Source organism: Myotis myotis, unplaced genomic scaffold, assembly GCF_014108235.1.
Source record: "Myotis myotis isolate mMyoMyo1 unplaced genomic scaffold, mMyoMyo1.p scaffold_m19_p_1, whole genome shotgun sequence".
Taxonomy (NCBI): Eukaryota; Metazoa; Chordata; class Mammalia; order Chiroptera; family Vespertilionidae; genus Myotis; species Myotis myotis.
The window spans coordinates 215,486,782-215,510,723 of NW_023416313.1; the positions used below are offsets into that span (position 1 = coordinate 215,486,782).

The window sequence follows — 23,942 nt, forward strand, 5'->3', positions numbered from 1 at the left end:
ATCCACCCCTGTTCTAGAGGGAGACACTAACTCTGTCTTCCACGGCTTCACCACACAAACACCCTTGAAAAGATATTCGGAGACAAAGGGCAGTCAGTGCCTTGCTCCCAAGATGTGTTGAAACAAGAGAGGTCCGTAGAGCCCCCACAGACTCCCATCACCTGCTATCCGGTAAAGTTCTTATTCATTTTTTTATTGTATGATTGCTTTAAATTCTATCTTCAGCCCAGAAATGACATTCATATTTATAAAGCCTCGTGGAGGGATGCATGTCTGTGTGTAGCAAAGGGTTCCCCAAAAAGGTGTGTGTTTATTCGGGCTGACAAACATGAGGTTTCCAGGTTCAGGCATTCAGAAGTTTGGAGGGAATCTTTCTGATTCCTCTATTGGACAAAAAGAGTTTTGCTCTCTAATATTGGTTTGGAATTTAATTCATGATTCTAAGAGACATAAAGATCTGCTGTGACACAGAACCATACAAATGCAGAAAGTTCTAGCCAGTGTCTGCATGGCTAGCGAGCCTCCTTGATATAATGGAAGCTCATCCTTACTGCTCAGCCCCTGCTTTACATTATCCTACAATTTGCACCCTTTCCTCCCAAATTGTCAGTTTTCCCATGTTACTAATGCACTGACCTCTTCCTTATATCACCCTGCAATTTGTACCTCTCCTGTAAGTCCACCATAGTCCTTGCATTACTAACAGGCTGACCTCCCCTCTCTATTATTCTGCAATTTACACCTGTTCCCCCTGACCCCACGCCACTGCTAATGTACTGACATCTCACAATTTGTACTGCATTTCTTGCAATTCGTACTCTTTTTTTCTTCAGAAAAAAAACTGAACAGGAGCTGCACTGTTACCGAGTGTCCAGGGCTAAGGAACAGACTGCTCAGAGTGAGGGCTTTGGGCTGGGCTCCCAATCTATTTATTTATTTTTTTAAAATATATTTTATTGATTTTTTACAGAGAGGAAGGGAGAGGAATAGAGAGTAAGAAACATCAATGAGAGAGAAGCATTGATCAGCTGCCTTCTGCACAGCCCCTACTGGGCATGTGCCCACAATCAAGGTACATGCCCTTGACCAGAATCGAACCTGGGACCCGTCAATCCCCAGGTCAATGCTCTATCCAGTGAGCCAAACCAGCCAGGGCTGGGCTCCCAATTTAGAAAGGCATTAGGATGTGATTAAATATGAGCTGCGTCCTGAGCTGATGGCTAAGTACATGATGAGAGAAAGACGTAAACTGTATCATCTGTCCTTTAAGGAAGCTTCCAGGGCTTCGCAGAAGGAGCAACGTCTATGACAACTAGCACACTTTACATTTAACATGTTCTCTTTTATTGCATCCATAGGAAAGAGACGCTGGCTCATATGTTATCAATTCCCCGCAGAGGGTCCTAGGCTGTTTGCCACATTTCCTCCTGCAGAATGTGCTACCTCCGCTGAGTCTCACATGACTTAGAGCTGGCGAGACAAAGGGAGTCAAGAAAATTCCAGATGCAAAACGCTGCGTGTGCAAAGGCACAGAGGTGCAGGCCCACAACCTTTAAGGAACTTCAAACACGTCCACAGGGTGGGAGCACGTTTCGGGAGGAAGGTGGCTGACGCCACTGGGTCAGGAAAGAGCCCCCTGGAGGAACGTGGACATTAGCTCAGTGTAACTGGGAGCCACGGAAGAGTTGAAGCAGGAGAGTCGTGAGCTCGCATCTGAAATCAGAATAACCTCTCAGACGAAGGGAAGGAGGACATGTTAGAATGGAGGTGATCCTGGAGGTAGGACAGCAAATCAGGTGAGCACGCTGTTAGCTAGACGAAGACGATGAGGGCACGTATCAGTGGCTGAACTGCTGCCGCCCTAAAACTCACATGCTGAGGCCCTAACGCCTTGTACCTCAGAATGTGACTCTATCTGGAGACAGGGTCTTTATAAAGTTAATTAAGTTAAAATGAGGTCATTAGGTGTCCTTACAAGAACCACAAATGAGGACACAGACAGAAGACCCTCAGAAGACCCAGAGAAAGAGGCCGTCTGCACGCCGGGGACAGAGGCCTCCAAAAACCAAGCCCTGCGGACACCTTGCTCTCAGACTTCTATCCCCCAGAATTCTAAGAAGATCCATTTCTGTGGTTTAAGCCGCCCACTCTGTGTTTGTTACGGCAAATTAATACAGCATGGGCCAAGGTGGGTGAGGAGAAGAAAGCGGCGACAGGCTTGGCTGGTAGAATAGACAAAATCTGTGGGCTAGAAGCAGTCAAGAAAGAAGTGAATCTCGAGGATTCTGGGATGGGGCTGACTGGGTAGATGATGATATTGTGAACCCAGAAATGTCATATAAGAAAAGAGAAAGACTAGCAAGTCAAGGGAGAAGACAATATTAGACATTTACAACATGTGGAGTTTGAGGGGTCAATGGAGACAGCCAGAGAGAGAGAACCAGTAGGAAATGAAGGCATGGGTCTGAAATTCAGGAAACAAGACTGAGATAAAGGCACGGGACTGTGAGTCCTCCACATGGAAGTGGAGGCTGGGAATGAAATCTCCCAGAGAAGGTATGTTGGTAAAGAGGAGAATATTGGGGGGAGGAGGGACGTGCAGCTGAAGGCCAGCCACTGAAGAAGGTGGGAGGGAATGGCTGCTATGGGTGGGACCAGACTCCGGAACCAGTACTGTCACAGGCACCAGTGGAAAAGGGTGTTCCACGAGGGAGTGGCCATCAGGGATGAATGCGGGACAGAGGTCCGAGACTGAAGAGTGTCCACTGAATCGGACAATTGCCAGATTACTGGTGAACTTGGCAAAAGGGTTCAGTAGAGCTGTCAGAGGTGAAAGCCATGTGGTGCTGAGTTGAGAAGTGAAGAGGGCGGGGTGGAATAAAAACAGCAAGCACATAGTTATTCTTGCAAGAAGCCTGGCTGAGTTGGAGCCAGAGGTGATGCAGGGTCCAGAGAGGGTTCTATTATTATGATCAGTGGTGGTGGCGGTGGTGGTAGTGGTGGAGGAGTAAGCAGATGGGGCTGAGTGCTCATATCCTAAGGTCAGAGGGCACTGGGCCTCTTAGACTTATTATCCCTCTAAGACTTTATCAAACATCATCCTTACAATGAGTTGTTCCTGTGCCCATGGGGAGGGGGGCCCATTAGATTTGGATTAGAGCAGATTCCTGTTCAAAGTACGCTCACGGGTGCAGGTAGTGCTCATGGGGGCAGGTAGCCCATTGCGGACAACTCCTCACAGGCTTCTCTGCCATGTGAGGGATGATAGAGGTTCATGTGATGCTATGAAGGGGTAAGCTGGGTTGGGGAAAGAGGGGAGCGGTGAATCAAGGAGATGGGAGGAGCCTGATCCCCCGGCAGAGCTGTCTGCCATGGCTAAAGTTAAGTGAATTCTAGTCGCTTTCTACACATTTACTCTCTTACCAGGCTGCAAGATACGCCAGTGTTACCCACATAATGCAGGCACCTAGGAGCCCCAGCAATACCGAGTGAAAGCCCTACCATGGCTGTGTAGAGGGGAAGGCCCCAGAGCCAGGGCTGCATGCCCTCATCCGGGTCCTGCTCACAAGGCAAGAATGAGCCCAGTGAGTGTCCACCCCTGATGTCTGTACCCTCTCATGAGACTAGGACAGGTCAGGGAGGGACGTATAACTGAGACGGTCAGAGAGCAACTCTCCGGGTAGATGACCAAAACTATTTCCAAGAGATGTCAAGGTTACATCCAGGGAACTAAGCTAATGAGGCCAAGGAGGGTTTTCAAAGGCAGAAGAAAGGAAACTGAATGAGGATAGCATTTAATATGTGGAATTTGAAAACAATTCAGAACACAGTAGCTATGACATGTGTGTTAGGGCTTAAGGCACACATGATCTTAATCCAGCGGTTCTCAACCTGTGGGTCGCGACCCCTTTGGCGGTCAAACGATCCTTTCATAGGGGTCGCCTAAGACCATCTTCATATCAGATATTTACATTATGATTCATAACAGTAGCAACATTACAGTTACAAAGTAGCAACGAAAATAATTTTATGGTTGGGTCACAACATGAGGAACTGTATTTAAAGGGCCAGAAGGTTGAGAACCACTGTCTTAATCCATTGACTCTCAGGACACCTTTCCCACATTTTAAAATCCCTAAAATTGGGAAGCATCTTATACCGTAGTCATTGGTATCTTCACAGCTTAACGGGCAGAATATTTTCTCTCGTTAGTGGCACCACATACATGGGCCCTGGAATCAATGGTGTCTCAGACTTAATGCTATGGGCTTCCGCTCTAGAAGAGGGGATGGCACTTGTTTTGTTTGACCTGCTGCTTCAACTGAAAGTTCTCAGCTATAGCGATGGGTAGACTCTAGGGCAAACTACGGCCCGCGGGCCGGATCTGGCCCGTTTGAAATGAATAAAACTAAAAAAAAAAAAAAGACCGTACCCTTTTATGTAATGATGTTTACTTTGAATTTATATTAGTTCACACAAACACTCCATCCATGCTTTTGTTCCGGCCCTCCGGTCCAGTTTAAGAACCCATTGTGGCCCTCGAGTCAAAAAGTTTGCCCACCCCTGCTCTAGGGCTACTGAGGAGGTACACTGTGGACATCACTCCTATAACACATAAGCTCGAAGTGCTCTCTCCAGAGTGGCTCAAAGGTACCCCTTCATATATTACAACTCCAAGTAACTCTCTGGAGAGCCCGCTGTGCGTGTAATTGACCCTCTCAAAACAGTGACCCGCAAGAACTCCAACTGGAAAAGAAACAGTTATGCTCTATCATGACTGATGACATCCAGGTCCCACAACTCCATAAAAAGAGCCTGATTATTATCATTTTTTTTGTGTGTGTGTTCAATTATTTCTATGTTTATAATTAAGTTTGTGCTTTTGTTACAGCACTGAGGAATGCCAATCCCTGACGACACAGGGCCGGGAAGAGGATATGCCTTGGGGACTCTGCTATTTCAAAAGACAGAAAAATTCTAGCTTGCAGTTGGGACATCCTGAAAGACGGTTCCGAAAAATATTTGAGACAGTAATCTTTTACCAGATGAACCCTGTGATAACTGTGGTATTTGGGGTTTCTACTGCCTTCAGTGTTTACAAGGTCAAATCTAAATTCATACATTAGAAATGCATTCTATTTTAACTGCTGAGTATGGGATGAATCAATTTATTTGCTTATTTTTAAATGTGTCTACTGGCCTTTAGATGCTATTTATTATTTACATAAAGGTGCTTTTGAACTTTACAAACAGGTTGGATGCTACCCACTGCCCAAATATTTTAAATGAGGTATTAAGTATGTACAAAGCAACATTCTATATCCAAAATAAGAAAATGAAAGGTGGAAATCATTGCCAAATGCCTTCCTAAATCATATTTTAAAAATTATTTTCACAGATTTGTTTTCATCATACTGAATTAAAATATGTCTTCTTAAATATGAAAACACAGCCCTAGCCACTTTAGCTCAGTGGAGAGAGCCGTGGCCTGTGGACTGAAGGGTCGCAGGTTTAATTCCGGTCAAAGGCACATGCCTGGGTTGTGGGCTCGAGCCCCAGTAGGTGTGCAGGAGGCAACCAATCAGTGATTCTCTCTCATCATTGATGTTTCTATCTCTCTCTCCCTCTTCCTTCCTCTCTGAAATCAATAAAAATGTATTTTAAAAAATATGAAAACATGAATATCTAGATCCATTTTCAATACTTTACATAGACTATTACAAAGTACATTTTTGCCAGCCATCAATATGCCTACTTTGGGCAGTTTTATAATGGTTATTGCAATTCAGTGTCTAACTTTTTTAAATTGACCTAAGAGACAATTAACAAATGTGAATATTCATCTTAAACTCCTTTGAGGTCTAATTTCACGTTTCATCTTGGCTTTTCTCATTTTCACCTTGTGTCGATTATTTACAAATTTACAAGATGTGTCTCTTTCTTCCTTTAATTGGTTTTTGTACTTCCTTTTTCATTCTTTTTTAAAAACAAAATTGCTTGCTGTTAAGCAATATGCATAACATTAGGCTATACATTATCACCTTTGAATACTGTCTGTGTGGGACTATTGTCTTCTACTCCTTTACCTCATTTGAATTGACCTAAACTGTACCTTCTGCTTTCTTCTGGCCATTCTTTTTGCCAAAATACCTCCCCCATCTTCCTCTCCTTTGATCATTACTCAATAGCTATTGTATTCAGTGTTTAGCCCCATTTTTTCTCCTCTCCATTGTTTTCGTTAACTTCTGATGGACAGACTCATAACATGTGACTTTTTCTTTTTCATCTACTCTCCTTGTCTTACGTCTTTCATTTGTACTTACAGACACCTCTTCTACGAAATTTAGGCCACTTCCTCTTATTTTCCTTTTACCACGTCCTCCGCTGTTCCCGAAGCTGGTTTCTCTCCGTAACGCAACACCTGATACTGCTCTCTTCCTCATCTCACTTTAGTGATTGTAACATTAACTGTGGGACAATCCTATAAAACCCTATCACGTACTCAACTCAAATTTGCTCTATTTTTCAATGAGATATAAGCATTTATTTAGCTGTGGTAAGATGCCAAAAAATAATAAATAAATAAATTACACACACACACACACGCAACAAAACAAAAACAAATACCTCCATTACTTACAAACGTATACCGTCATTTCCTCTTATATACATGTCTGAGTAAATACTTTTGAAGAACACACTGAGCAAGCTTTCCCTTCACCCAACAAAATTCCGAGGCTACTCAGCACTGCTGGGCTCAAGGCTCTCGCTCCTCTCACTACTCTTGTAGACAATGATTTCTAAGTAGAGTGCGGATTGGTTTATTATTCAAGATTATCTGCTCTTCTGGCCATAACCTTATACAGCCTTCTTTTTTCTAGTTACAAAAAGAAAAAACAAAGTGATGATTCTTCCCCTATTACAACACACGGATTTTAAGCAAAAGTTATTGTATATAATAAACTCTCTGGAACAGAGCTGTTCTATCAGAAATGCCAACAGGTGTATGCAGAAGTGCATGTTAGTATTAGCATACCCTCCTCTCACATCTGGCCTAGTAAGAACTCTTAGTTCCCATTTATTCTAAATTGTGCAAGTATGTATAGCTTTCTTAATATTTATTGCATGACTCCTTTCTCCTGAATACTGGACTGCATAGCCAAATGAAGGGGTGAAGTTAATTGATCTCACACTCAAAGGTTCTTACCATATTTCAAATTGACCCTAAACAGAATTTGCTTTCATTTTTCTTTTCTTTTGAATGTGGCTTATAATAAATGGAAAAATATCAATGGAAACTAAATGATAAAATGGGGGAAAATAAATGTTAATTACTTAAAAGAAAACAAGTGACTAAAATGTGTCAGCTGTCTAGCTATAAACTCTATGGCTTTCTGAGAGGCAGGTAGTTTGGTGAAGAATAGAGACTTTAGCCCAGGACAGTTTTCTCAGTGGTTAGAGTGTCGGCCTGCAGATGGGAGGGTCTTGGGTTCAATTCCCAGTCAAGCTGCAGGTCAATCCCTGGCCCTGGCCTGGGCCCTGGTCAGGGCTCAAATGGGAGGCAACCAATCCGTGTGTCTCTCTCATGTTGATATCTCTTTCTCTCTCTCTCTCTCTCTCTCTCTCTCTCTCTCTCTCTCTCTCTCTCTCTCTTCCTCTCCTCCCTCCCTTCTTCTCTCTCTAAAAATCAATGGAAACCATATCCTTGGATGAGGATTAAAAAATAAGAATACAGACTTTAGACTTAGTTGGCCTGGCAATCTTGGCTATTTCATTAAAATGAAAACTAATATTACTTATAGGGCAGGAGAACATAGCGGTTGAGAGTGTAAAGTTGAAAATTTATAAGAAAATGCAATAAGAAAAGTCAAGAAAATTCTGAAGAATCCAAAGTTCTAGGACTTGCTCAACTAGATATCAAGACTTACTATAAAGTCATATCATTAAGAGAGGGTGGTATTGGCTCAAGGGCAGACAAGGAGACCAACACAAAATAACAACAGCACAGGAAGAATTGATGCTGCAGTCTCTCAAGTTCAAAGGTGGTCCAGAAGCAAAAGTCCTTCTTCCTCGGGCCTCAGTCTTATGGCCTTTAACTGATTAGATGAGGCCCACCCACATTATGGAAGTAAACTGATTTACTCAAAGTCTACTGACTTAAATGTACATCACATCTTAAAAATATCTTCACAGCAACATCTAGATTGGAGTTTGATCAAAAATCGGATACCACGGCCTGGCTAAGTTCACGTAGAAAATTAACCACCACACTGGCGTTAGGCAAAGATTTCTAAAATAAGATAAAAAGACATGAGTCATTAAAAAAAATAAGTTGAACTTCATCAAAATAAAAAACTTCTGTCTCTAAAAGAAAATGTTAAGGAAATAAAAACAAAGGTTACAGACTGGACTGTACCTGGAATATAGTAAACTCTTACAACTCAGTAGTTACATATACACATATTTGGGCCAAAGATTTGAATAGACACTTCATTACAAGAGATATGGATGGCAAACAAGGACAAGAAATAACGATTTAAGTCAGTTATTAGGGAAACACCAATTAAGAACGCAATGAGATACCAATGCACAGCTATGTATGAGAAATGGCTAAAGACAAAACAAAAAGAAACACAAAAATGTTCGCGATGCCAAGTGTCAGCAACAATGAACAGCAGTCTTCTATTTTGCGTAATGAGAATGCAAAATGGCACAGCCACTTAAAAAAAAAGTCCCCCAGATTCCTATAAAATTAAAACATACACTTACCATGTGACCCAGAAATCGCACTTATTAACCCAAAAGAAATGAAGACAAATCCCCAAACAAAAACCTGAACACAGTGGGTGAGGGGAGAAGAGGGTCCCAATATATGGTGACAGGAGAAGATCTGACTTTGGGTGGTGGGCACACGGCGCAATATACAGATCGTCTAACAGAGAAACCACACCCGAAACCTATATGTTCATGTTGACCAATGTCACTCTAATAAATTTAATTTTTTAAAAAAATATAAAAAAAACAAAACAAACCTGAACACTAATGTTTATAGCAGCATTATTCATAATTGTCCCAAACTTGAAAAAAATCTGAATGTCCATCAAGCGGTGAATGGATAAACAAACTACAGTACATCCACACAATGGAATACAACTCAGCAATTAAAAGGAACTAACCACGGATACGTGCAGCAACATGGATGAATTTCAAACATTATGTGGAGTAGAAGAAACCGGATACTGTGTGATTCCATTTACGTGACATTCTGGAAAAGGCAATAACATAGGGACACAAATGAGATCCGTGGTGCCAGAGACTGGAGTAGAGAGAGGGACTCAAAAGGGATAGAAATATTTTGTATGTTGGTTGTGGTGCTGGTTATACACTATGTATACTTGCCAAACTCATATGGCTGTACACCTATCAATGGAGAATTCTACAATATGTAAATTGTAATTTAATAAACCTAATTTTAAAATACCGCCAGTGAAATCCAGAAAGATAAAAAAATATTACATTAGGGTAAAATTTCAAATTGTTAAAGAAGATTGTGTTCACATCACTTTCAATGCTTGTTCACACATTTTTTGAAAGAAAAAATGATGAGTATCAAATCACTCTGGTATTTAGATTCCACTGGATACATTTAAGAGTGATATAACAGTTTTATTTTTAAATGCCAATATTTATAATGCACTGGAAATGATATGCTAGGCAACCATATGAGGAAGTACATCGTTTCTAAGAATCTTTTTAGGGAAATAGACCGCTGCCTGGAACACAGCTTCCCAAAACTCGGCCACAGAGGGTTTACAGGTGTGGCAAGACGCTCCGCCCCAAGGTCTCTAGGGCAGGCAGGCAATTCGCTTTCAGCCAATAGAAACTTGTCTGTTTACCTAATTGTACTTTATAAATAATCTTGTTGTGCCTATCTGGGGGCAAATAAGGTGAAAAAGATTGTAAAGCACTGCTCTCGAAAAATTCTTGCGCATATGCACAAACAGAAAAGTATGGAAAACTTAACACAACTTAAATATTTAAGCCTATCCACAGGCAACTGGATTAAAAAAAAAAAGTAGAATTATGTTTCAATGAGATACCTTCTTTAAGAAACCCAACGAAAATCTGATGTGTTTAAATCGATAAAAATCAAATACCGTATCTAACCTAAATAAGTTATTTTTCTGAGTCTTTAATAAATTCATTCATTCATTCAACCAGAACAAAATGGCCACGTGCTTTGTGCTGACCTGAACACCCAGAGGAATCAGAACAGAACAGACAGCATTCCTGCTCTGGTGAGCTCTAGAGTCACGTGTGAGAAACAGACAATAAGCAAACGGAGATGAGAGACCATCTCTGAGACCGGTAAGTGCCACGAATGGCAGAAAGCCGGGTGGTAGAGATTTACTGCTGGGTGAGAGAGGACAGGATGAAGTCACTGTGGATAGGAAAGGCCTCTCGGATGATGCAATGTTTAAACAGGGAACCACAAATGCAAAGACCCAGAATAGAAAGAAGCAAATGTCCCAAACAGCTAGAAGCTCGGTCCTCATAATGAAAGAGACGTAAGCTTTCTAAGCCTATAGAAATGCAGGCACATTTGTCCTCCGGCAGTGGTTTAAAAGTTTGACAATTCTTTCTAAAGAGTTAAAAATAACTTCTTTCCTATCCACGAACTTCTAAATAAGCATCATACCTCAGTCTGACAGTGGGACTTCTCATACGGTATTTAAGTAAAAACAGCGTGACAGTATCATACTGAACTAAAATAACACTGAAAACAAAATAGCAAGGACTCCTTGAGGTATTCGTTGAATGACACTGGCGAAAAATCCACCTTTGTCTAACGGATGTACCATCCATTGAAAAAAGACAACAAGCTGTAAATGTATTCTTGGGAACAGGTGTTCTGGAATAAAGCGAGCAAGCTTAGGCAGGGATCAAAACAGGTGACTATGAACAGTAAAAGAATATTAGAGTAAGGCATTTCAACATCTGTGTCATATTTGAGCACATGTGTAAACGTTCCAACTTTTCTTGAAGCTGTAATGTATTTTCTTGGGAATGAATAAACAGTTGATCTCTTCATTTCAGAAAAAAAAAGAATCTGGAATACACTAATAGAGAGGCAAGCTCTTCCAACTCTGTGAGTTCCCATCTCTATCCCAGATGGCCGTTTGGGCATTCAAAGATCATTCCCTAAGTCATTGTCCAAGATGCTGAGGGAGACAATAAGGCTAACACTGATGAGAATTATAAGAAAGGAAATAAAAAATGCTGCCGTGTCTTCGTTTATAAGCCACGCAGTGGTTCTCAACCTTCCTAATGCCGCGACCCTTTAATACAGTTCCTCATGTTGCTGTGACCCCCAATTTCATTGTTACAAATTGAACATAATTAAAGCATAGTGATTCATCACAGAAACAATATGTAATTATATATGTGTTTTCCAATGGTCTTAGGCGACCCCTGTGAAAGGGTCGTTCGACCCCCAAAGGGGTTGCGACCCACAGGTTGAGAACCACTGCACTAGAGGCCCAATGCACGAAATTCATGCAAGGGGCTCGGCCCTCGCAGCCCCGGTTTCGTCAGGAAGGTCGTCCAGAAGGTCGTCTGGATGGTCGTTCCGCTGTTAGGCCGTCCAGTCTAATTAGCATATTATGTTGTTATTATTGCAGATGGTGCAGTGATACCCTCTCTGTCTGCAATTCTAAGAGACCAGAAGGAGGTACAGAAGGAACAGTGGGACTACATTGTAGTCAAAGACCAGAGGACCCTCTTGTAGAAAAATGGAAACGAACAATTCAGACGCTCAGATCCAGGAACAGCTGAGAAAAGCGTATGCGACGAGGAAAGGTTTGTATACAATAATTAGCACGATTTTCCAAACTTGAAAATTAAGAGCCATGAAACATTAAAGATTAGACAAGGCTGTATATAGACAATTTATCTTCATCACAGTTTTATGGAAATGTATGAAACATCTTATCCATGAGGCAGGACAAAATGAAACAAGAACACAAACCAATACAGCATTTGATAAATCACAGATTGTGAAACCTGAGTTTGAATGCTGATTTACTGTTTATTAGCTGTGCTGCCTTGGACAAGTTCCCTAACCTCTCTGTGTCTCAGCTCTTCACCTATGAAATGGTTGTTGTGAGGATGAGATAAATGAAGAACAGTGCCTGACAAATAGCAGGCGGTTTAAACATTTCAGCCATAACTCCACGTGCAGAAGAGAGTTCACACACCAGCCCTGATCGTCCTGCTTGCAAGGATGGCCCTTGGCCGGCATCTGAGAACTTGGATTTCCGGAAGTTTAACTCATAAGAATGGGTCCCTGGGCCTGAGACTGTGCAGCAATATGGTTTATGTGCACACCTGCTCTCCTTCTGGGAGTCTGGAATTTTGGTTCATGCCAGACAGAGAAACTGCCTTCACGATCGTCCCACAATAAAACCCCTGGGTCCCGGGTCTCTGATGAGCTTCCCTGGCAACATTTCACATGTTGTCACCACTTGTTGGCGGGGATTCAGCATGTCCTGTGATTTCACCGAGAGAGGCCCCTGGGAGCTTGCACCTGGGTTCCCGGGACGGCGCCCCATGGCCTTTCCCTTTGCTAATACTGCTCCACATCCTCCCACTGTAACAAATTGTAGTCGCAAGTACAATTATATGCTGAGTCCTGTCAGCGAATCGTCAAACTGGTGGTGGTCCTGGGGACCCATCAACACACTCAGACACAGTTGTTATTTTATCCCAAGTATAAATATAGTAAATATAATGAATCTTGAAGACAAGTTCAAGAAGTGATTTTTAGATTTAATTCCTTGATGAAAAGAGAAAACATTGTATTGTTTCTTCTTATAGATAATGTATGAAATTTAAAGGTTGAGATTTAGTGGCATGTTCATTACATGATATCACTATTTCCTGGTAAAATGCTTTATGACACAACAAAATAGCTTACACCTTCTAAATGAAATTCAAGAGGACAGTGAATGGTCGAGTAGTTGGGCATAGCCTTCAAATAGCAATCAGGGAAAACAGCACAACTGTAATGCCAGAACCAATGAGCTTCAGAAATGCATCACTAATTTCAAAAATTCTCTACATCTCTTACAAATGAGTGGCTAGTCTTTTCCAACACTTAACAAAGCCAGTATTCTGCTCAATAAATCAGTATCTGGAAAAGAGAGTTTAGAAAGAAAAGTTTGAGAAAAAAGTATTTAATAATTTACGTTGAGTTTCTGTTTTGGGATTGTCAGATCAATTCCCCCACTGAAACACACACACACACACAAAAATGCTGGATAAGGCACTAAAACAAAACCACCTTAACGGTGGTTTTAACATAGTGGGGACAGGCCATATTGTGGGGGTAGCTCAAGCCCAAAGCGGCTAGTGAAAAGCTGGCATCCCAAAGCCACTTTTGCCGGAGGTTGTGGGTCTATAACTGCACTGGAACTTGGGTTTGGTGGCTTCTAGGGAGAAGAGGCCAGGCGTCGAGATTCCGGGCTTGCCCAATTTGTGATCTGTGTAAATGAATACTAATGATCAGGAAATACCATTTGACATTATATTATTTTGGCACTAAGTAAACATACGCATAACATTATAACGCAGGAATTCTACTCCTACGTATGTATCTGAGAGAAACACTTGCACATGGACACCAGGAGTGAGGATACAAGACAGTTCAGACACCGTTACTGGCAACAGCAAAAACAAACAGAATTGGGGAGAGAAAAACTAAATGCCCATCATCAGGAGAATAAACTATGGTAACGTCATACAGTGGAATGCTATACACATTTAAAATGAGTGAATTATAATCTATAATAATGAAAGCATAATATGCTAAGTAGACCGGATGTCCTTCCGGAGAAGCCGGGGCTGCAAGGGAAGCCCGGGTCCCAGATGCCAGAGGGAAGCCGGTGCCGGCAGCCGGGGGAAGGAAGGCCTACCCTTGCACGAATTTCGTGCATCAGGCCTCTAGTTATATACAAAACAAGGATAAATATTAGAAACATATTGAGTGAAAAATATAAGTCACAAAAGACTACTATACATTTGACACTCATTTATATAGTTTTAAAACGAGGAAGTTTTTTTGTTTTTTTTTAAAAATATATTTTATTGATTTTTTACAGAGAGAAAGGGAGAGAGACAGAGAGTTAGAAACATCAATGAGAGAGAAACATCGATCAGCTGCCTCCCGCACATCTCCCACCGGGGATATGCCCGCAACCCAGGCACATGCCCTTGACCGGAATCGAACCTGGGACCCTTCAGTCCGCAGGCCGACGCTCTATCCACTGAGCCAAACCGGTTTCGGCTAAAACGAGGAAGTTTTAAAATTAGGGAAATACACAGGCATGTGAGTGTATACACATATAGGTATGTGTGTCTATGTTTGTATGTATGTATTTTTAAAGCAGGAAAATAATAATCACTTAATTCCAGAGAGTGGTTCCTAGGGTAGGAAAGCAGGAGATGGAAGAGCAACTGGGTGTACATGAGTTAATGGTAATATTTTAATTCTTGGATTAAATGCACTCATTGTAATGTTAAGCAATTTGACTTAAATAAATAAATGATAGCCAAGCATGAAAAAAAAAGATTCTATTAAAAAAATTAACTGCACACATTTACAAATTTACATGTTGTTCCAATCTGATTCAAACTATTACAGTCTCGTTTTAATTTATGCAAACTGTTAATATGCCATTTTGGAATAATTTACCATAACATTTAACTTATTTATACAACCTATTGGAAAGACTAGCATGTAAACACCAGTCGAAAATAAGGAAAATAGTGAACGTTACTTCCATAGAGCTAAATTAAGGAAGCATGATACATAGTTCCTTCAGTGCTAAGAAACAAAAAAGCTGCCAGCAACAAAAGCCAAGTGCAACGAAACCTCTCAAAGACATCTAGCTGTAAAAATACACACTGTTGTAAAGACAGAGAACAAAGCTATGATTCTATCTACAACCCATCTGCCATAGACTGAATGTTAGTGTCTCTCCCCCCACCCCAATTCATACATTGAAACCTAGTATGTGATGGTGTCTGGAGGTGGAGCCTTTGGGGGCTGCTGAGTGCCCTTATGAAAGGGACCCAGAGAGCTCCCTTGCCTCTTCCCCAAGGTGAGGACGATGGCGGTCTGTGAGGCAGGAATCGGGTCCGCACCAGACACTGAATCTGCCAGCACCCGACCTGGGACCCCAGCCTCTAGAACTGTGAGAAATAAATGTCTCTTGCTTAAGCCCCAGTCTAGGGTCTTCTGTCACAGCGTCCCAAAGGGACTCCGACACCCTTGCCATGGAGAGTACACAGTGACAAGGTGAGACCCGGATCATAAACTGATCTGTGCCCGCCACCGTGTGGGACTTTGGGTGGGTCATTTGCCCTCGCTTGTGTAAAATAAGAGATGGTACGGCTTGCTCTTTAAGGATTTTTTTAGTGGTGAAAGTCTAGAACCCTGTAAGAAGCCATTCTTATCAATAATTGGCAAAGTCAAGATGCAATTTCCTGCCTCGCCGCAGTGGCTCAGTGGCTGAGCGTCAACCTATGAACCAGGAGGTGGCGGTTTGATTCTTCGTTCAGGGCACATGCCCAGAATGCCGGCTCGATTCTCAGTGTGGAACATGCAGGAGGTAGCCGATCAATCATTCTCTCATCATTGATGTTCCTATCTCTCTCTCCCTCTCCCTTCTTCTCTGAAATCAATAAAAATATATATTTTTAAAAAGATGCAATAGGAGCATATAGGTGACTTAGTACTTGAGTGCCTTTCGATGCTAACAACGTCCACTAGCTCTAAGGAGAGAATGGAGCATCAGCACGGCTCTCCTGGGGGCCTAGTCAAAGTGGGAACATTTTATCACACAGAAGAGTTTGCAAGTGGTAGATAAATTTCATTTTTGGTAGAGCAGAGATGTTTTGTATTACAGCCTTTTCATGTCACTACACTGAGGCAAAAATTCATAATTTAAGCATTAGGGTTCAAACATTAAGCATTCAGTTCTAGGATGTCAAAGAATTTGAAAAGTAAGGTAAATCTTGCAGAAATATTGCTCAAACTACCTAATATAAGGAAGACGAGCAATTGTTCAAAGAGAATAGGAACATTCCAACAGGCAGAAAATCCCAAGAGAGACCCTATTCGTATGCTCCAGTGACACTTCACACATTCTCCACATAATTTTAGACTCTGGACAAGCAGAGTCATATATTTTCTCTCTTTTTTTAAAAAATATTTTTATTGATTTCCGAAAGGAAGAGAGAGGGAGAGAGATAGAAACATCAATGATGAGAGAGAATTACTGATCATCTGCTTCCTGCATGCCCACACTGGGGTTCTAGCCGGCAACCCAGGCATGTGCCCTGACCGGGAATCAAACTGTGACCTCCTGGTTCATAGGTCGACACTCAACCATTGAGCCACGCCAGCTGGGCTATATACGTTCTCTTATTTAAAGTTCCCTCTAAGCCCTCTGGGAGGAAATATATATGATGCCAAATGAAATTTCCAAATCATTTGTGTGTATCAGATATGTATCAAAAGGTATCCTATTTTTGAAAAGGAAAAGACAAGCCACAAACAGGTAAAAATTTTTGTGACTCAAAAATGAGAAAGGCTTTGTATCCAGAACATATAAAGAATCCCTTTAAACTAATATAAAAAATAACGCAATCTTTTTATGTGGTCCAATAATATGAATAACCAACCGGCTAGCGGGCATGAGGTTGACTTTGACTAGTAATCAGGGAACCTGACATTACATTAAGATGCCATTGCCCACCCAGCAGACTCGCACACACTAAAGAGCTGAATAACACGTGTTGGTGAGAACAGGGTGGGAGGGGATTCTAACGCACTGGTGAGAAGGGGAAGGGAGTCAGGTGCAGACACGCACAGCGATGACCCTGCCATCCCTCTCCATGTGGGTGCCCTACAGAAGCTCGCCCACTGTGGTCCAGAATACGCACTGCAGCCCCATTTACAACAACAACAGAGGAGTCCATCAACAGGAGGGCGAACATATAAATATGATGGAGAAGCATGTCTGGGGGAAACTCCCTTTTCCCGTCTTCGTATTTCCACACGGAGGACCTGCTTCAGGAATAACGTTCCCAGACTCTCTCCACCTCCTCACTCATCATTCCTAGAGAAGTGGCCTATCTCACAGAAGTGCTGGCAGATTCAGTGTCTGGTGCAGACCCTCTTCCTGCATGCTCTGCTCCCCAATGTCATAGGGGTGCCCTCCTGGGGGCGCGGGGTTGGGGGGTAAGTCCCAGGCTAACTACATAACCTGTGCCGGAAGGGTAAAACCTCTTTAATTCTGGCTGCGTTCTAGCAAGCCCATCCCTCCAAGAGGCTATCTCACAAACAAAGCTGACACGGTTACCCACTACTCCCTAACACTTGCATCTATTTCTCAGCTTGCTCTAGAGGGGAAGAGAGGGTGCTAGCTGGTGTGCCCCTTTGCACCCCAACAAAACACCGGACGGCAGGGAAAATAAAGGAGAGATACATGCGTTCACAAGGATAAGTCTTAAAACTATCATACGAGAAAAAGCAACTTGCATTTAGGTAAGGTTTAAAAATATACAAAACGATACTATGTATTATAAAAAATGCATAAATCTGTGTCATCCTATCTAATAAATAGGTAATATGCAAATTAGCCATCACTCCAACACACAAGATGGCCAGCAGGGGAGGGCAGCTGTGGGCGATCAGACCTGCAGGGGAGAACAGTTGGGGGGGACCCAGGCCTGCAAGGGAGGGCAGGTGGGGGCGACCAAGCCAACAGGGGAGGGCAGTTGGGGGTGACCAGGCCTGCAGGGGAGGGCAGCTGGGGGGACCAGGCCAGCAAGCGAGGGAAGTTACGGTGACCGGGCCAACAGAGGAGGGTAGTTGGGGGGAATGAGGCCTGCAGGGGAGGGCAGTTGAGGGGGACCAGGCCTGCAAGGGAGGGCAGTTGGGGGGGACCAGGCCTACAGGGGAGGGCAATTGGGGAAACCAGGCCTGAAGGGGAAGGGAGTTGGGGGTGACCAGGCCAGCAGGGGAGGGCAGTTGGGGGACCAGGTCTGGAGGGGAGGGTAGTTGGGGTCAACCAGGCCTTTAGAAGAGGACAGTTAGGGGCAACCAGGCCGGCAGGGGAGGGCAGTTAGGGGCAATCGGGCCAGCAGAGGAGCAGTTAGACATTGATCAGGCTGGCAGGGGAGTAGTTAGGGGGTGATCAGGCTGGCAGGCAGAAGCGATTAGGGGCAATCAGGCAGGCAGGCAGGCAGGTGAGCAGTTGGGAGCCAGCAGTCCTGGATTGTGAAAGGGATGTCCAACTGTCCATTTAGGCGCGATCCCACTGGGCAGTCGGACATCCCTCGAGGGGTCCTGGATTGGAGAGGGTGCAGGCTGGGCTGAGGGACACCCACCCCCAACCCCCCACATGAATTTCATGCACCAGGCCTCTAGTAAAATATAAAAGCACACATGAATGATTTTTAAAATTTAGCTAGGGGAAGAGGAAGGAAAGGCAACTGGCCGGGCTGCCCAGGGGGCTTCAACCATGTTTGGAATGGAACGCTTTGCTTCTTACCCTGGAAGGAACATATGTATTTTTTTTTTCCTGCCTCAAATATTTCGCTTATGTACGCATACACAGACTTACATACCACACGCCCATCTACCAGGGAAACACAGAAGAGCTGAAGTTGCTTCGAGAGCTGTGTGCCCTGCCACAGTCAGGTGGTCAGCTCCTTCCCAGAGCCCCGAGAGCAAGGACACGGGAAGAGGCGCTGGCCATGCCTGGAGAGAGATGCTAAATGTAGCACCGTGTGTGTGCTTCCAGACAGGAGGAAAACCTAGTAAACCACAGGACTGGGAAAGTCGGAAGAACGAAGCCAAGCAGGCATCCAAGCAGTGGAATTTTCAGCAGCAAACCAGGGACAGGCTTCTAGATCTTCCTTTTGCCAGAATAAAACCCAAACAACTGCCTTTTTAAAAATAACAAAATATCTGTATTGTGGAGAGCGGCTACAGTGTTTGGACAGGTTCAGGCCTCGGACTAATGAGAGGGCACAGTCCTCTCACTGCCATGTGCAAGTCCCAGCTTGGAGGGCAGAGCCCTCCCAGCACAATTATAGCCAACAGCTGTAGTTGTAAGCTTGAACCTATGATCCGAACACGTGGCCTCACGTGTCTGAGTGACGTGGGCTTGATCAAGTTCAGGTGCATGTAATTGAGTAGGATTGAAACCCACAAGAATGTTGTAAACATCTTGACCACACCCTTACTTTGCCTCGTGGAATCTGGCTATAAAATAAAGACACGGCTTGTAGTCTGTGGCACTGTCTCTCCATCAGAGAGGACAGCGTCCCACCCAGACCCAGCTTTCTTCTCTTGTCTGTTTTTTCTCCATCCTTCACCGCCCCCTCTCAGGGTCACTGAACCTGGCTGAGCTGGCACAGCACATAAGGCACCCAATGTGGGGCTGAGTATGCCATGGCCGTGCGGGCATGCCACACTGTATTAATGATATCTGAAGGAAGAGTCAATAAGTGCTCTTAGTAATGCATCTCAGTGTCTTTGAAATCACTGGAAAGTTTAATTCAGTGGAAATTTTAAGTCCACATATTATGACCACCTATGGTCTGAGGAACACAGAAAGAAGACAGTCTATATTATTTCCTGATTCCCTTGTCTCAATCAGACACCCTGCATCTTAACTGTAATAACAGAACAGAGTCTACAAATCTGCATCGCTTCATTTAAAAATATGTATATTTTTAACCCTTGCTGGTTTGGCTCAGTTGCAGACTGAAGGGTCCGGGTTCAATTCTGATCAAGGGCATGTACCTGGGTTGCAGACTGGATCCCGGCCTTGGTCAGGGTGCGTGCGGGAGGCAGCTAATGGATGTCTCTCCCCCTCCCTTACACTCTCTCTAAAAAATCAATGGAAAAATATCCCCGGGTGAGGATTAACCAAAAAATAAAAAATAAAATGAATATTTTTACCCTTTCATGTATTTTATTTATTTGCTAATTTTTAACAACTTCCTTCTTTCAGAAGAGAAGCATTCAAATGATAAACCCTTTTGGACGGACACATGCATAGGCCTTGAACTCAATTTTTCATGTCTGTGTCTCCAAGGATGGGGAACAACGGAAGACTGCACTAACGTCACAGATCACCGACATCACACTGGATGCGTAATCCTTGATATCATTTTACAATATGTAACTAAGGATAAATGAGATGCTAGAAAAGGCAGCTGACCGCCAATTGGAGTAACAGGTACAAGTCCAGTGAAGGCCTGCCACATCTCCTGCACACTCGTCTGTAACAGCCCTGCGGACACTGAGGCGTCTCAGGCCCAGTATAGACTGAATTGAACTGATAATTAGAAACAAACATGGGAAGATGGCGGAGATCCTAGAAAGGAGAAGATTGGCCACTGGCATGGCTTTGTACACTAGGGATGCGCAGACATCCTAAACATCTCAGGGCCCTAACGTCTTTCTTTAACCTTCACCTCCCTTTTTACAAGGTTTGTAATCTTACAGAAGTTTACCTAAACAATATTAATACAATATAAATGTACACACTATATGAAATATACAATACACTAAAATACAGAATCTATAATAAAAGTGTAATATGCTAATTAGACCGGACAGGTGAATGACTTTCCAGATGTCATTCCGGAAGAAGCCACGGTGGCGGGGGGCCAAGGCAGAGGCGGTTAGGGGCGATCAGGCAGGCAGGTGAGCAGTTAGGGGCGATGAGGCAGATAGGCAAGTGGTTAGGGGCGATCAGGCAGGCAGGTGAGTGATTAGGCGTGATTAGGCAGGCAGGCGAACAGTTAGGGGCGATCAGGCAGGCAAGCAAAGTGGTTAGGGGCAATCAGGCAGGCAGGCAAACAGGGGCAATCAGGCAGGCAAGCAAAGTGGTTAGGGGCAATCAGGCAGGCAGGCAAACAGTTAGGGGCAATCAGGCAGGCAAGCAAAGTGGTTAGGGGCAATCAGGCAGGCAGAGTGGGTAGAGGCAATCAGGCAGGCAGGCAGGCAAGTGGTTAGGAGCCAGCAGTCCTGGATTGTGAGAGGGATGTCCGACTGCCGGTTTAGGCCCAATCCCACCGGGATCCCTGTGGTATCGGGCCTAAACCGGCAGTCGGACATCCCCCAAGGGGTCCTGGATTGCAAGAGGGAGCAGGCCGGGCTGAGGGACCCTTCTCCCCCACCCCACCCCCCCCCCCGCACGAATTTCATGCACTGGGCCTGTAGTATAATATATAACATGACATGCTATTATAATAGAACATAATATAACAATATGGGCTGGCATCCATGAATGATGCATCAGCATGCCCCAGTCTACCTTTCAAATCCGACCGCAGATCTTCCTCTTGCTCATTACAGTCCAGCTTCCTTTTTGTTCCTCAGTCCTGCCAAGGTTATACCCACTTCAGAGCCTTTTCAACTGCTTTTCCTCTTTCTAGGTGGCTCTTCTCCCCATGGCAGTCAGTTTTTCATCATTTAGGTCCTATTCAAATGTCCCTCAAAAATGCCTTCCCTGCCCTGCCTGGCACTGTTCAGTGGTTAGAGCACCGGCCCTCACACCAAAGGGTCTCAGGTTTGATTCCCGGTCAAGGGCACATACCTGGGTTGCAACTTCGATCCCTGGCCCCTGTCGGGGCGCCTGTGGGAGGCAACCAATCGATATGTCTATCACACTGATGTGTCTCTCTCTCCTCCCTTCCTTCCACTCTTGCTAAAAATCAACAGAAAAATATCATTGGGTGAGGATTAACAGCAACAAAATGCCTTCCTTCACCTCCCATCTAAAACTACCCCACTCCTCAATTCAGTCATTCTGTCATTTATTCTGGTTTACTCCCTTACAGGCTATCTCTGTCTGAAATCACCTGTTTACTCAGTTGTCATCTGCCTTCTTACTGTGACTTCTGTGAATTCCTGGGCAGCAGGGACCTAGTTTGCTTTGTTCAGGCTCTAACCCCAGCGTCCAGATAGGTGCTCAATAACCACTGACTGAATGGATTAGTGAATAGATGCCTGCCAAATTTAAAAGTCCTCAATTTCAAGGCTTCTAAGACTATAGCAAATGCACTCCCTGTTTTATCAAATTCAAAACCTTTAATATTGGGTTCACTTAAAAATGGGGGAGAGTAGAAGAAAATGGAATTCTTAGAAGGAATATCGGAGAGAGCAGATGTCACCCAGATCACCAAAGTGGATGTTATTTAATTTACATATTTTAATCACACGGATCTGATCCATTAAAAACTAAAAAAAAAAAAAAATCCTTTTCACTATTTTTACACAAGGCACTAATTTAATTATATTTTGTTACCAAAGCTCTTACATTATTTTCTATCCAAATTACCATGTACTTTTCTAGCAATGATATCAGCTATCTCAATGTTGCAGGTATTCTTGTAGCCTGGGAAATAGGAAGAGGTGAAATGCAATGTGAACATATTACTGAATAAAATGCCTCTGAGATGGGATTCCTTCTCTCAGCCAGAAAAAGGAGACACAACACATTAGGTCAGTCATTAGGAGTAAAAGCCCCATGAAGAGCCCTGCCTGTGTTAGGCATGAATCGGATGCTCCCACACGTCTACCAGAATTTGAATAACCGTTTTACTGAATACACATTTAAAGGGGAAAGCTAGCCCTTACAAAGGCAAATTCAAGGATCATTCAAACACAATTTTATTGGCACAGTTTCTGAATCTAACTGTCGTGAGCTACTTTGTCTATGTTAAATGTAAACTCATTTTTCAAGCTGACCTGCTAAAACGCATAGGTTTTATTTTATTTTTTTTTAATTTTATTGAACTTATTGGGATGACATTAATATAATTATATAGGTTTCAGGTGTACAATTCTGTACTACATCATCTGTATATTGTATTGTGTTTACTACCCCAAATCAAGTCTGTTTACCCCCCCTCTTTTACCCTCTTCTACCTCTGCCCCCTCCCCTTTCCCTCTGGTAATCACCATACTGTTGTCTGTGTCTATGAGGATTTTGTTTTGTTTTGCTTTGCTTAACCTCTTCACCTTTTTCACCCAGCCTCCCACAACCCCCCGCTGACAGCTGTCAGTCTGTTCTCTGTATCCATGAGTCTCTTTCTATTTTGTTAGTTTATTTTGTATAGCCCCAGAACCATTAAAAAAAAATAATCCCACTTTTATAAAAGCAAAGATCATTCTGTCTGAAATGAAGTTTCATTTTTTAAATTTCATGATTTTGAAAACACATACATATACTCCTGGAAGCCATCGTCATTTCCCGTGAAAGAAAATGTTATTGGGACACAGCAGTATCACAAAAGTGAAATATACACTGTCAAAAAAAGGCTGTTTTTGCTATTTGTCAGATACAGAGCTTGTTTCCATATAGTGGGTAGGAGAGAGGGGAAGAAGCAACTCCAGGTGTTTGCAAACCTAGAACACAAGGTTTTTTAAACTTAGAATTGTGAAAATGTTAGCATTTTAAACATCGATATTAGCTTTGGGTTATATTCAGGAAAGTATAAGAGACAAAACAGAATTATTGTATTGGGGCATGTAAATAATCACAATTTATTACCTACTTTTAAGACCCTTTCTATAGAAATGTAAATTTTAAAATGCACTGACTGCGGTTAAAGATGCATCTCAAACAAACCTCATCCTCTGTGTGCACACAGTGGGAACTGGGCGCAGATGGGAGCCTTTTGGGGGGAGGTGTATTCCCAAGATCACCCTCAGGGATAGCGATTTGCTATTTTTTGCTACCATCTGTGATCAAAGTCAGTCACAGGTCAGTTCAGATCAGAGAGCAGAGAAATCAACTCTACCTCTTACTTTTTATTTTTTTGGTTAATCCTCACTGAAGGACATCCTTTCC

General features: G+C 43.1%; 1 protein-coding gene across 3 annotated transcripts in view; it reads right to left on the reverse strand.

Moving 5' to 3' along the window:
* Positions 1 to 23,942, reverse strand: part of EFCAB11 (EF-hand calcium binding domain 11) — a 143,765-nt gene that overhangs the window by 68,970 nt on the left and 50,853 nt on the right. The window contains exon 6 of one of the 3 annotated variants that reach the window (XM_036315254.1): positions 9,164 to 9,265. The exons of the other annotated variants lie outside the window; for them this stretch is intronic. Within the exon in view, the coding sequence (XP_036171147.1) occupies positions 9,214 to 9,265 (52 nt within the window). The 3' untranslated portion in view covers positions 9,164 to 9,213. Of the gene's footprint in view, positions 1 to 9,163; positions 9,266 to 23,942 lie in introns of those variants that run through there. 3 annotated transcript variants of the gene reach the window in all.